Source organism: Aegilops tauschii, chromosome 1, assembly GCF_002575655.3.
Source record: "Aegilops tauschii subsp. strangulata cultivar AL8/78 chromosome 1, Aet v6.0, whole genome shotgun sequence".
Classification (NCBI taxonomy): domain Eukaryota; kingdom Viridiplantae; phylum Streptophyta; class Magnoliopsida; order Poales; family Poaceae; genus Aegilops; species Aegilops tauschii.
Genome location: NC_053035.3, coordinates 412,927,526 through 412,940,897, shown reverse-complemented (window position 1 = coordinate 412,940,897; position 13,372 = coordinate 412,927,526). Strand labels below are relative to the sequence as shown.

General features: G+C 52.8%; 2 protein-coding genes across 2 annotated transcripts; one reads left to right on the top strand and one right to left on the bottom strand.

Moving 5' to 3' along the window:
* Positions 1–4,495: 4,495 nt before the first annotated feature.
* Positions 4,496–6,954, top strand: LOC109743426 (uncharacterized). The gene is made up of 6 exons (XM_020302516.4): positions 4,496–5,065; positions 5,147–5,341; positions 5,472–5,588; positions 5,681–5,866; positions 5,952–6,110; positions 6,200–6,954. Exons 1-6 carry the CDS (start codon positions 4,634–4,636, stop codon positions 6,716–6,718), a joined length of 1,608 nt encoding a protein of 535 aa, XP_020158105.4. The 5' UTR covers positions 4,496–4,633; the 3' UTR covers positions 6,719–6,954.
* A 953-nt stretch (positions 6,955–7,907) lies between these two features.
* LOC109743427 (NADH dehydrogenase [ubiquinone] 1 alpha subcomplex subunit 1) lies at positions 7,908–10,413 on the bottom strand. Its single transcript, XM_020302517.3, has 3 exons — positions 10,112–10,413; positions 9,935–10,018; positions 7,908–8,203 (listed from the first exon to the last, which is right to left on the bottom strand). Exons 1-2 carry the CDS (start codon positions 10,373–10,375, stop codon positions 9,935–9,937), a joined length of 348 nt encoding a protein of 115 aa, XP_020158106.1. The 5' UTR covers positions 10,376–10,413; the 3' UTR covers positions 7,908–8,203.
* Between the last annotated feature and the right edge of the window lie 2,959 nt (positions 10,414–13,372).

The window sequence follows — 13,372 nt, the reverse complement described above, 5'->3', positions numbered from 1 at the left end:
GAGAAGCCAATTTTTCCAAGGGCATCCTCTTTGCACTCGAAAGAAATATCGTATCCGACCACCCCCTCTCTAATACGGTTGAAAACATGCCTAGCCATACGGAAACACCGCCAGAATTTCTGATGTTTGAACAGCGGGTTGGATGTGTCAAAGTAGTCCTTCCAAAGAAGGAAATGCCGCTCTCTCGGTTGCGATTCAACGTCGGAGTGTGCCCGGGGATCGAGCCCCGGAACAACGGCCGCTGCCTATTAAGGTGGTCATGGACCAACACAGCAGCCACCATCTCCTCATCATCTGATGAGGAATCGTCAGAGTTGCACAGAAAATTGTGGAAAAAGAACTCGTCGATGGAGTCCATTTGTACCTTGAGGCAAACTGTCGAACAACTTGCGGGCGTCAACGAAGAAGCTGGCCGGTGAAGAGCCCCATACCTCCCCTTGACCAGGGTGGCTAACCTGGCGGCGTCAGGCGAGAGCGGCGGCATCAAAAGAAGGAGCTGGCCGGGGCCACGGGGGGCGACTTCATGCTGCTGGCGACGTCGGAGTGGGAGGGGTGGAAAGCTACGGTGGCCCAGTGGCGAGGCGGTGCTGGCGGCGACGTGGGAGGTGGCAGCGTGGAGGCATGGACTGCTGGAAGAGACACCGGAACTGGGCGGCGGCGACGACGGGGCGGGACGGGCGAGGGCTTGCTGTCGATAAGGGTGGAAGAGGATGGTCAATGTGCCACCGGCTAGCGGGCTAGGGGGGTAGTTGGCGCCCGGCGCGCGCGTCCGCCTCTTGTCCGCGCCGACACAAATCAAGCTCAAAATTAGGCCGATAATGGGTCGGCAGACGGACGAAAAGCGAACGCACAACCGTTTGCGTTGGTGCGTTGTGCCGATTTTTATGTCCGCGACGATCCAAACAAACACGCGCGGACGAAATGGATCAGCGCGTTGGAGTTGCTCTTACTACTGGAAACAATAGGCAAGGTCACGACTCACAACGACGTCGGAGCTATTGTCAGTTCAGACCTTCAGCCAAAGAATGTTAAAGTGGTCAAATAGCCATGTACTACAATGTACTCCCCCCGTTCCTAAATATAAGTCTTTTTAGACATTTCAAAAAGAATACGACATACGGATATATGTAGACATATTTTAGAGTGTAGACTCACTCATTTCGCTTCGTATGTAGTTGTTTGTTGGAATCTCTAGAAAGACTTATATTTGGGAACAGAGGGAGTATCCTGTATTATATGACTGCATGATACCTAGCGTTGCAAATGAAAATTCACGTCCAAAACGAGCAGACGGGTGCTGGATGGCCCCACGTGCGGCCTAAACGACGTCAGGGAAAGCCCGGCGACGGCCGGCGGCGGCGGGATCCATCCCACCCGCGCGTGCGAGCCCTGCTTCCTCGCCCTCTTTCGCACAGGGCTCCGTCAGATCTGGGCTCGGTTTTCCATCTGGTCGCCGCCCCGCTGCCGGTTGTCGCCCCTCCCTTCAGATCCGGCCGGTGCGCCGTTGTCTGCATGCTTCCGACGCCCTTGGCCGGCTCTGGTGGCTGCCTCGGCGGATGCTCCACCCGCCGTCCCCTGCTGCGCCCCACCTCCCTGCTCCGCGTCCTTGTGACGGCCTCCGCCGCCTCCTGCCCTCAACCGCTCACCGCTGCCATAGCCCGTCCTCGTGGCTGCCTTGGCGGAGTCCCATCCGCCGTTCACTGCTGCACCCCGCCCCTGCTTCGCGTCCTTGCATCGGGCCGTCGCCAACTACTGTTCTGCCGCCACGTCTCCCCGCCTCCGCCGCCCCCCATCGTCGTCGTGCTTCTAGGCGTGCTCACCAACAAAGGTGGCGTCGTGGCTCCTGCGACTTTGGAGCCCTCCACCTCCCAGTTCCCCAAGTGGGTTGTCGTTGTTCGTGGCTTTTCCCGCTGGGGGCGCCGCACCGGTTCCTCGCTGGTGCCCTCGGCGTCAAGGGTGCCTGCCGGCGTGGCTCCGCCGGTTGGATTCACCTGGATCTGGGGCCGTCCATTCCAGCGCTACCCGGCGCTACTGGCGGATGCTCTGTGACTTGTCGCGTGGCGGATGTGACCATGGATGGGGAGAAATCCTTGGTCGGCCTCTCGCTGGCCGAGACAGCGGCGACGCGTCCCGTCGTTTTCCATCTTGATGGCGTTGTCTTCATCCCCGGTCTTGTGATGTTTTGGGTGTGCTTTGTGGAGCTCTGTGCTTGGTGATGCCCTTCGACTACACCAGTGGCACACAGGTGCCGTGGTGCAGTCTAGGCCCGGCGTGACTGTTCGAATGTACCCCATGACACAGGTGGTGTCGCGGCGTTGTGCAGTCTTGGTTGCCCGGTGCCTTTCGATTGCGTCGACGGCACAGTGTCGTGGTTTAGTCTCGGCTCGCCGCTGCAGTTCGAGCGCCCGTGGTGCCCCTTGTTGTGATGTTTTGGGTGTGCTCTATGAAGTTCTATGCCGGGTGATGCCCTCTGACTACACCTGTGGCACACAGGTGCCGTGGCGTCGTCTCGGCCCGGCGTGACCGTTCGAATGTACCCCATGACACAGGTGGTGTCGCGGCGTTGTGCAGTCTTGGTTGCCCGGTGTTTTTCGATTGCGTCGATGGTGCAGTGTCATGGTTTAGTCTCGGCTCGCCGCTGCAGTTCGAGCGTCCGTGGTGCCCCTTGTTGTGTTGTGTCCACCCCCTCGCCATGTGTTATCTGTGTGTTGTTTTTCTTTATTTCTCCTTCCCGTGCCCCCTATACTTCTGGTTCACTTGAACCCTATCTTGTATTAGGCTGCAAAGCCTATAGGCAACAAATGAATACAATTCAGGTGGGGAGGATTTCTTCTCCCCCCCCGGTGAAAATTCAAAAAAAACGTGGGCGAGTTGGTTAGACTAGTCACAATGGGTAGTAACATAGACTAGTAACATGCATATGTTATTAGTCTATGTTACTACCTCCACAGTGGGTAGTAACATATGTGTTGTGTCATGCGTCACTTCATTTATTACGTTGTAGACTCGTCTTTTCTTGATACTAGATGATTTCCCCGCGCGTTGCGGCGGGAATTTAAAGATTAATTTCAGATGAATTATATATAAAGAAAATGATGTCAATCAAGGGGTATTATTTTTTAATGTAGAAATGTTTCTTACTTCCACTATGTGTGATAAAGAATATGCATGTTGTTTGCATGGGCTTGCAAAATAGTGTTAGTGGATGTTGACATGGCGCATTTGCTGAGGTGGAAGGCCGCATGTTGAGAGAATTAGACTCAGTGGATGTGTGATTAGGGATGGCAATGGGGCCCCATACCCGCCAAACCCATGGGGATTTCATCTATTAGGGGGTGGGGATGGGCGAAAAACATCCCCATGGGGATATTTACAAAACTAATTTATTCCCCATAGGGTACAACGGGGATGGGGACGATATCCTATTCCCCAGACCCAATACCCATCGGGGACCCGGTTAGTAACTGTGACACAGCGGTCAACCTTAAAATATTCACAAACAAACTTGCGAAAACAAAAAAAGCTCTGAAAAAACCTTAAACCTATCTCACATCCTCACCTCAGCTGCCACCATGACCAAGAAGTAAGTACGACCTAGATAGGCATTAGCAGGACAAGGATAACACCATTTATGTATGTTGATTATAGGGTGTCATATTATGTATATGAGTATTTGTTTATGGGGATGGGAACCCTAATGGGGCCCTGTTCCCCAGTGGGGCATGGGTATGGGGAAATTTCATCCCCAGTCATATAAACGGGGATGGGGATGGGATGATAGGGAATAGATGGGGATGGGGATGTTGTAGGTATCCCCATAGGGGATTGTCCCCATTGCCATCCCTATGTGTGATGTTACAGTAACTAGCTATGTTACCACATGCCTCTTTTTTTCATTAATTACATGCCACGTCATCTATTTTGCCTAGATAAGTGTGATGTTATCATCTATGTTACTCTCACTGTGGGTAGTCTTATGAAGCCGGCGGCAGCCGCCCACCGCCCACTCTGGCACTAGGCTTGACCTGATTTGAGGTACCATTTCCCGATTCCCCAATTTTTGATTTGTTTGCTTCATTGCTGGCTATTTGTTGTGTTGTGCATTGTCCAGTAAAATAGATGAACATGAACCGGGCAATTTGACGCATCATTTCTGTTCAATTGTGTCATTGTGATTGATAGAAAGTAAACTCTTATTACAGAATTATTAAAGAATGAACACGACCGGTGATATTGCAAAAAAATAAATCACAAGCATATTTTTTTAGGGTAAAAAGCACAAGCATGCTATGAAGACAAGAAAGGATATACTGCATGTGGTAAAAAAAATTAGACGGACCACCCTGATGTCAAATGCCAGCTCCGCCATTCGGAAAAAAAAAAGCCTAGCTCCGCCACTGGTTGCGAATGAAAATTCACGTCCAAAACGAGCAGACAGGTGCTGGACGGCCCCACGCGCGGCCTAAAAACGCGGGCGAGTTGGTTACGAAGCAACGGCCATGGCTTGCCCATTACCCCCTGCCCGCGCGTGGAATGGCAGCTAGCCATGCCACGGAAGAGAGCATCGCAGCACCACCACCTATGCTTGGCACGGTAGGACTGCGACTCCATCCAAGAGCGGCAGCGCGCGGCGATGGCGTACCGGAGGAAGCAGGGCATCCAGCGGTCGAACACCTTCGTGGAGGACCACCGCCAGCCGTCGCCGGGCGACTCCGCGTCGCCCGCCACCGCGTCCCCGCGCGCCACCCGCTTCGCCGACGACAGCCGCCGGCCCGACCGCTCCCTGGCCGCGCAGACCCTGCTCGCCTCCGCCGCGCGCGGGGACATGCAGGCGCTCGCCGAGCGCTTCACCGCATCCTCCTCGTCCCCGCTCGCCGCCCGGCCGAGCGACCCCGTCACGTCGTCGTCCCTGCGGGTGTCCCCGCGCGCCGCCCGGCCGGCCGACCCCGCCACGTCGTCGTCCCTGCGCATGTCCCCGCGCGCCGGCCGGCCGGCTGACCCCATCACGTCGACGTCCCCACGGGCGTCCCCGCGCGCCGGCCGGCAGAACGACATGTTCTCGCAGGTCCGCCCCCTTTCTCCCATCTCCTCCGTTGCCGTTGCCGAATCCGATGCCTGAACAACCATCTGCTCTGAGACCTAGCAGGATCCTGTGACCATGCTGTACACGTCCACGTCGAGCGCCACGAACGACGACTCCAAGCTTTCACCAGTGAAGAAAGACGAGGCGAAGCAAGGGCTGTGGGGGCTTCTGGCGCAGCAAGCCAAGGCAATGCTCGACGAAAGTGCCCCCACAGAGGACGCCCGGAGCCAGCCTCTGGTCACATCAGCCGGCAGTCCGGTAAGGATCGGTCACCTGTTGCATGGAAATATGCAATGTTGCCTTCAGATTTTGCTTCAGTTACCATGTCATCCACTCCATTTAAGCTTTGATTTGCCTCCCAACATCTCTCACGGTCTCACCTCATCAGCAAGCTCAATCGCGGTGGTCCTACGACCCGGTCCGGAAGTCGGAGAGCCCCACGTTCCAGAACGGATCGGAAGGGCCCAAGTTCGACATGGGAGGGCACATCAAGAATGCGCTGGAGGCAAGTCTCTTTTGCTTAACTCCGGCGTCCAAGCGGATCGTCGGCTTGTCAGGGCATCCTCCAGAGATTGATCGACGGGGACGGTTTTGCAGGAGGGCCTGCACGCGGCGACGATGGCGGAGAGCAGGACGCCGGCGGTGGTGGGGAGGAAGCTGCAGATCAGGAGGAAGACGTGCAGCGTGGACATGCGGAGCGCCCACCTGAACCTGGGCACCCCGGAGCTCATGTCGCCGATGATGACCGACTTCGAGTCGCCCCAGATCAAAGCTTCTCGCGACGTAAGGTGCCTCCTCTTTTGCGTGCGTGCGTCCGTGTCGGGGTTTCTCTGGTTATGGAATGAGAGCAGCTTCCGCCATGGATCAGGTGGCGAACGTGATGGCGGCCAAGGTGAAGCTGCTGCAGCGGGAGCTCAAGACGGTGAACGCCGACCTGGCCTTCTCCAAGGAGCGGTGCGCGCAGCTGGAGGAGGAGACCCGCCTGCACCGGGCCGGCAACCACGACCACGCCGCCAACGAGGACCTGGTATACATACACGTTGTGGTTGGCCACTCCCTCCTCCTCCTTGCACCGGCCATTCGTGCTCCTGAAAGACATGGTTGCTTGCTGCGCAGGTACGGAAGCAGCTGGAGACGCTGCTGGCGGAGAAGGCGCGGCTGGCCACCGAGAACACGGTGTACGCCAGGGAGAACCGCTTCCTGCGGGAGATCGTCGACCTCAACCAGCTAACCGTGGTCGGCCTCCAAGAGGACATCATCGAGGAAGAAGAAGAAGAATACGAGGAGGAGGAGGAGGCCGAGCACGACACACCGGCCAACCCCGGCACTGCCCCTCCCAAGCCCCCCTCACATCACACCAACAATGTGCATGTTGCTGCCGCACAGCCGCCCTCTCGCCGCACCGACAATGCGGCTGTTCCTGCCCCACAGCCACCCTCTCGTCGCACCGAAAATGCGCCGGTTGCTGCCCCACAGTCGCCGTCTCGCCGCGCCGACAATGTGCCGGTTGCCACCCCCCCATCCCCCATCTCCCTGCACCGACAAAGCGCCGGAGCCGAGGAGCGCAGACAACAGCAGCAGCGCTGTCACCGGAGTTGCCGGGTCACCAATGCACCGGAGTCCAAAGGAAGATGAAGGTTCACAGCAGACAAACCCCATTGAAGATAATTGCTCGCCGGAGAAGGCCTCCCCCCAGCAGCAGCAATGCCAAGACTGACGAGCGGCCTTTGGTGTTTGCTGAAACAATCATGTATGTACACGCACGCATGTAGAGAAGGCCTCTTCGTCTCATTTGTTACCTTTTTCCCCAGTGTAATTACCAGTTCGCCTGTTCAAGGTGAGATCTAATATGAGCATCATATCCGTGGGTCTGTGATTCTTAGTTCCTTTTGTAATATCAACTCTTTTTTCATGAATACGCATTGTTGCATATCGTTCAATTGATAGGCGGAGAGAACGTACAAGTTGCCGATCTGAGCATGATGGAGGTTGCTCAGCCTCGGTACATTCGGTTTAGACTATAGGGATCACTAATGCGACTCCTTTGGCTTCGGCCGTGCCCAAAGCCGAGCCTCCTCCATGATGGTGCAGACGAGCTCATCGGTAGATGGCTGGAGGTCGTCGAAGAGAACGGCGTTGCTATGCTTCCAGATACTCCATGCGGTTAGGGCTATAAGAGAGTTAATGCCCTTCCACAAACTTGCCGGAGAAGCGGCAAGGGAGGCAGACCACCAACACACAAAACTTCAACTACAGAATTTGGTTGTTCCATTCAGAATAAGTAACATTCTTGCACAAGCTACTGCCACACTTAAGACGAGTTTAAGGCAGCTGTGCGAACTGCGGAATTCTAGTAAAACGTTGCCCCTACAATTAGGAAAAATATGATTCCGATTAAACCGAATGTTAGAAGCTCCCACAGCAGGTGAGGTCTTGAGAAGGGTTATACAAGGCAAGCCTTGCCCAATGTTAGAAGCTCCCACAGCAGATGAGGTCTAGGGAAGGGTTATACGAGGCAAGCCTTGCCCAATGTTAGAAGCTCCCACAACAGGTGGGGTCTAGGGAAGGATTATACAAGGCAAGCCTTGCCCAATGTTAAAAGCTCCCACATCAGGTGGGGTCTAGAGAAGGATTATACGTACAAGGCAAGCCTTGCCCAGTGCAATTCAGAGAGGCCAGGTCAAACCCAAGACCTCTTGGCACACGTGGGGAATACTTCACCACTGCGTCAGGCCTGTCCTTCAAACACTCACATTCATACAGGAGAAAATTTGTTTCTGAAGAGCCACAACTCGGCTCTGGTCAGAACAATTGTACCAGCCAATTTGGATCTCATGAACAGGTAGATTAAGTATATCCATATAAAAATCCATAATAGATACAACAAACATCACACATTGTTCATGAACAATCAAGGAGGGAAAGGGTAAATAATTTGCAAGGGAACCATATTTTGTTTGATTAACTTTAGGTACACATTATTCATCCAAGGTTGGGAAACCAAAAACAAAAACAGAAGCCCCAGTTTCCCATTGATACAAGGAAACTACACAGCAGTATTTCTGAGCTTCTGAAAGAGCTTCGTCAACATCCAAGAAAGATCAATTGCTGATCAATATCCTACAAAAACAAGAGTTACTCTTTCAGTGGCTAATCGTAAACCTCGCAAGAATCTGCAGTGAGCATCATCCAAACAAAACGAGAAAGAAAAATGCGTCCTGAAGCATAACAAAGAGGAACAAAGGCACTAATTTTCAGAGTAAGTGCTAGCTAAAGATAAGCTACTACTCCCTCTGTAAAGAAATATAAGAGCGTTTAGTGGTTTAAACGCTCTTATATTTCTTTACAGAGGGAGTACTTCATAACTACAAGTCACATGCATCACAGTTCCTTTTTTTAGACAGTAACTGAACTGACATTACCTGGATTTGACAAAGCCAAAAACAGATGACAAAACATAAATATCATGAAAACAAACATCATGGATTCACGCTTCTAGAATATCAAAGTGTAGAACATTCCGTCAGACATAGATTTGTTCCAGATTAGAAACCATAAAAAAAAATCACCAATACAATGGGAAAATACAAGTGTTAATAAGAACTTGATTTGTATTTTATTCCTTCTGGAGATGAAAGTGAAAAGGTAGTACTGAAGGTCATAGGACATTTATGGACAGGAACACCTGGATTCAGCAAATATGAATATGATAGAAGACTACAAGGAGAGAGATTAACTAAAAATCAGAGTCACAGCCCCACAGGCATAAAAGGGAGACTTAATAATGTCAGTTAAAGAGCAACTATTGAATTCAATCAAAGAGTAATTTGGCGAAAGAAAACTTGTGGTGAGCAGTGTGATGTCAATAGCAGTTGTTTGTAGGAAGGCAACGGGAAAAGGAAGGCAAAATTGTTTCAGATGAATCCAACTACATTTTTAAGAATATTGTTCAAACGATGCCGATGTGAAGTGGTAAACAGTTAAAACAAAGAATTATCATGAATGCTAATGTTATTCATGAAGTGAACGGATGCACGGGAAGGATAATACTATTGAGGAAGACAAGAATAGACCGGGCAATCACAAGATAATGAAAGGAAAATGGGGAACAATGTAACATGAAGATCACGTTGCAAGTCTGCTAGAGGGTGTAAAAACAATCATGGTTTCCATTCTGGGGCCAGCCTACAGGTATTCACAGGAGATTGGAGAGTCTACTTAGATAAATGTAGTTCCTAGATCAACATTCTTCAGAAGACTAGGCAAAGCAAGCTGTGAAACAGAAGTAGTCAGTTTTTCTTTTCCACTGCGATGACTGGATAACACGACCAGAGGAAGCGCTGCCAGACCCGAAGTATCACTTCTCCCACCTCATAGACCCAACCAGATGGCATTTACCTCATTGCAAAAGAGCTGAGCGCGCTCTGCCATTTTCTAAACTAGTCTTACATTCAAATACCGCAAGAACCCAAGCTGTACCATCAATTTGATAGCGAAAATGGGGCTACCATAGAGTAACAACCAAATCAGAAATCCAGTACAATTGTACAAGTCTAGCACACTGCAATCCAATTCAGTCGAAGCATAACAGCCAAACATGACAATCAAGTATCCCGAAGTCTCCAGTGGTCTGCAACGCACTACCAATCAAACATGGCAATCCAGCTGCGGAGAAATGCGCAAATTCCCAGCAGACACTCCCAATTAGTAACCCCCCACAAAAACACCTCGTACCCAACAACAAAGAGGGATCTATTCTAACCCAACAGCGGTCCAAACCCTAGAAGTTCATCACAGAGCCGAGACCCCAGAAACCCAAGAGGGAGCGGCGGCATGGGATCGGATCCGCACCTAGTTGGCGGCGGGCTTGTCGACGAGCTTCTTGTCACGGCGCTCCATGGCGACGTCCCACATGTCGTTCCCGATGTGCTTCGGCTGCATCCAACAAACCACACGCCCGCCTCAGCACGAGAGAGATTCGGATCGGGATTCGGGGGAGAGGGAAATGGGGAAAGGGAGCGGCGTTACCCTGCCGTGCGCGGCCCTGTGGATGTAGTACTGGCCGTTGCCCATGATGCAGAGGAAGCCGCCGATGATGCCCAGCGGCAGCATGGCCTCCAGCCAGTGCAACCGGAACCTCGCCATCGGGAGCCGGACGGGGAGACGGCGGACGGATCGGGGCGGGCGGGGATGGCGACGACGAGCAGATTCGCGAGCTCTCCAGCGGTTCCGGGTGGGGAACGGGCGGCTCTGGACTTGGTCTGTGAGTGGAGAACGTTGGGCCGGTTGCATGGGCCGGGCTTTCCGGCTACGGCGGTCCAGAAATTGGATCCTTGACCGTGTTTTTTTTTCTTTACGATTACGAATGGGTCAGGGTTTCCTCCAATTGAAAATGGCGTCATAGAAGAAAATCTGAATACTCCTCAAAAAAATCTGAATATGTTTTCGGCTAAAAAATCTTAAGTGTTTTCATAATTTCACACTAAAAGTTATGAAGATAATCCTACAAGTACAATTTGTATGTAATGTTGACGCCCACTCCCAAGAATGTCAACTGGAGTTGGGCAGTGCGATGGTCGTGCTCATCAGCTCATGGAATCCCGGAAGGGCTACAAGTTGGAACTTGGAACTACTCCACTACTCCAGTGTTCTTTTACACTAAACAGGATCATGGGAAAAGGAGGAGGGGAGATACTGTGGGTGACAAGGGCTCCTGGATCCGTGCCGAAAGCCCCCAAAATATTGCTACTTTGCACGAAGCAAGAGCGAGCATGGAAAGCTAGACCGGGCGGGGACGTGCGAGATGGATGGAGATGGCGCCTTTGTCTCGGGCCGGGAGCCCTTTTCCCACCGCCACCGGGCTGTGACAACAAGGTGCGTGGGCGTATCTTCGGTATGCCATCGCGGGATCCTGTAGTAGTAGTTTTTTCTCCTCATTTTATTTTCCCATCGTAGTAGTACGAGGCTGACCCTCCATTCACGCGCGACTCCATCCCGTCCGGTCTCGTCTGTTTGGGCAAAATGAACAGACCCCACGGCCAACCGCGCGACGGCCTGAACCCATCTTGTTCGTTTTGTGTTTGGCCTGATCCATTTTGAACGCAAACATGAGCTCGGTTTGGGTCAAGGCAGACAGCAAACGCACGCGCCACTCGTTTCGCATCGGTGCCGCGTGGCAGGCGGCCACCTACCTCCCTCGCCCAACATAAATGTGTAGGAGATATGCCCTAGAGGCAATAATAAATGATATTATTTATCTCCGAGTTCATAATTATGTTTATGTTCCATGCTATAACTGCAATGATTCTCGAGTCTGCAATATGCACGAGGCTCGAAGGAAGACTCATATGCACGTGTGGAATAATAAACGGTAAGAAGTATTCCTAGTCTGGCCTCTAAGACTAGCTCAAGTGTTGCATGATGGTTCTGTTTTCCTGATCATGGGCATGTCTATGCCAGCAATTTTGAGGGCACAATGTTAAGAGAACATTTGTGTTGAATCGACCCGGATTGATGTTATGCTAAGAGATTCATTCGTCACAGGTTAATGGTTTATAACACAGAGATAGTTAATGTTTGCATAATTCCTTAGACCATGAGAGTATCGAGTTTCTTCATGCTTGCTTCATGAACTTTGGGGTTTGTTAAACGTCATCCGTAACTGGATGGCTATTACGGCGGCTTACGGGTTCATGGGAAAGTATGTTAAGTAACTTGATAGCTCGAGATTGTGATTTGCTCCTCCGACGATGGAGAGATATACTCGGGCCCACTCGGTGTTACGGTGTCCATCATTGTCTGGCCAGACACTTTGTGATTTGATCACGGGGATGCCGGAACACGAAACGAGAAAAGAGAACAAAACCGGTAACGAGGTAATGTAACACCCCGAGAATCATGCTGCAGTAACTCTCTGTGATTAAGCTAATCATGTTGCTAAACAGGGCTTGATCACATTGGAATCACATTTCTTTTTAAACTCCTAATTCAAACTTCAATTAAAATTAAAGTGGAAAATAAAAGTTTTCAAAAATTTAAACAAAAATGTTCGATGGGTGCCAAATAATACACTGGTAATTATTGTGGAGAAAACTCCTTTTTAGAAATTGCCTAAGTATTTTAAAATGGATTAAAAGGTGAAAGAAAATAAATAAAAGAAAATGCAAAACAAAACAGAAAAATAAAAAAATAAAAACAAAAGCCCCCCACTGGACCTAGCCCAACTGGGCCAACCCCAGGCCCAGCCGGCCAGCACCATTTCCCCCCCCCCCCGGCCGAAAGGCCCAGCTCCACCCTGGCCCGTCTGGCCTACCTTATCCCCTCACCCCCACCCACAGCCACCCCCACTTCCCCCCCGAAATATCTCCTCCTCCCTCCCCCCGATCCAGAACGGGATCGAGAGGAGGCCACCGTCGCCGACCGCCCCGCCGGCCTCGCCCTCGCCTCGCCGGAGCGCTGCCTCGCCGGCCTGCACCCCGACACCGCATCGCCGTCGTCTCCGTCTCCTCCCCGCGCACCGCTGCCACCTCCCTACGGCCCCAGTGAGCCGCACCTTCCTCCCCTCTTTCTCCTCTGCCCCCGCGCGCACCCCGCCGCAGCCGCCAGCCCCGTGCACCACCGCCGCACGCGCGTACGCGCATCGCCCCCCAGCGCCCGTCTGCTCCCGCCTCGCCGCACCCTGTGCGTGCCGCCCGCCCGTGCTGCGCCCCTGTTCGCGGTGCGCGCCCGCGCCCCGAACCGCACGCCCGTCGACCGGCCTCCGTCGCCCCCCCCCCCCCTCTCCTCTCGGTCACCGCCGCCCCGCTCGCGCTCCGGCGCGCCCGCGTCGACCTCGCGTTGCGCGCCCCCCCTTTTCCCCCGTGCGCCCCGCGCCCGAGCTCCGGACGGGCTCGCGTCCGCCGCGCTCCTCGTCGGAGCCCTGCCTCCCCTGGCCCTGGCCGCCGGCGCCGGTGTGCGCCGTGCGCGCCCAGCGCCCCGCCCCGTTGCCCGTTCGGGTCGTGCCCGATAACCCGCGCCCGTAGCCGCAGTGCCCCCTGGGCCACTGCCTAGTGGGCCTCGCCCCTCTGGGCCACTGCCAGGTGGGCCTCGCCCCACCTGAGCCACTGGCCACTGGGCCCGACCCCCTGGCCCAATGACAAACGGGCCCCAGCGCCCCAGAACGGTTTTTATAAAAAAAATATATAAATACAATAAATTAATAATAATAATAATAAGAATAAATTAATTAATAAAAATAATAAATAAAACAAAAATAAAAATAAAAATAAAATAATAAATAAAATAAATTAA

Excerpts from the sequence above, each read along its gene's own strand:
- LOC109743426 (XM_020302516.4), top strand. The coding sequence starts at position 4,634 with ATGGCGTACCGGAGGAAGCAGGGCATCCAGCGGTCGAACACCTTCGTG. Across the intron at positions 5,066-5,146 it reads AGAACGACATGTTCTCGCAG|GATCCTGTGACCATGCTGTA; the intron begins GTCCGCCCCCTT and ends GAGACCTAGCAG. Across the intron at positions 5,867-5,951 it reads AGATCAAAGCTTCTCGCGAC|GTGGCGAACGTGATGGCGGC; the intron begins GTAAGGTGCCTC and ends GCCATGGATCAG.
- LOC109743427 (XM_020302517.3), bottom strand. The coding sequence starts at position 10,375 with ATGCAACCGGCCCAACGTTCTCCACTCACAGACCAAGTCCAGAGCCGC. Across the intron at positions 10,019-10,111 it reads ACAGGGCCGCGCACGGCAGG|CCGAAGCACATCGGGAACGA; the intron begins GTAACGCCGCTC and ends TGTTGGATGCAG.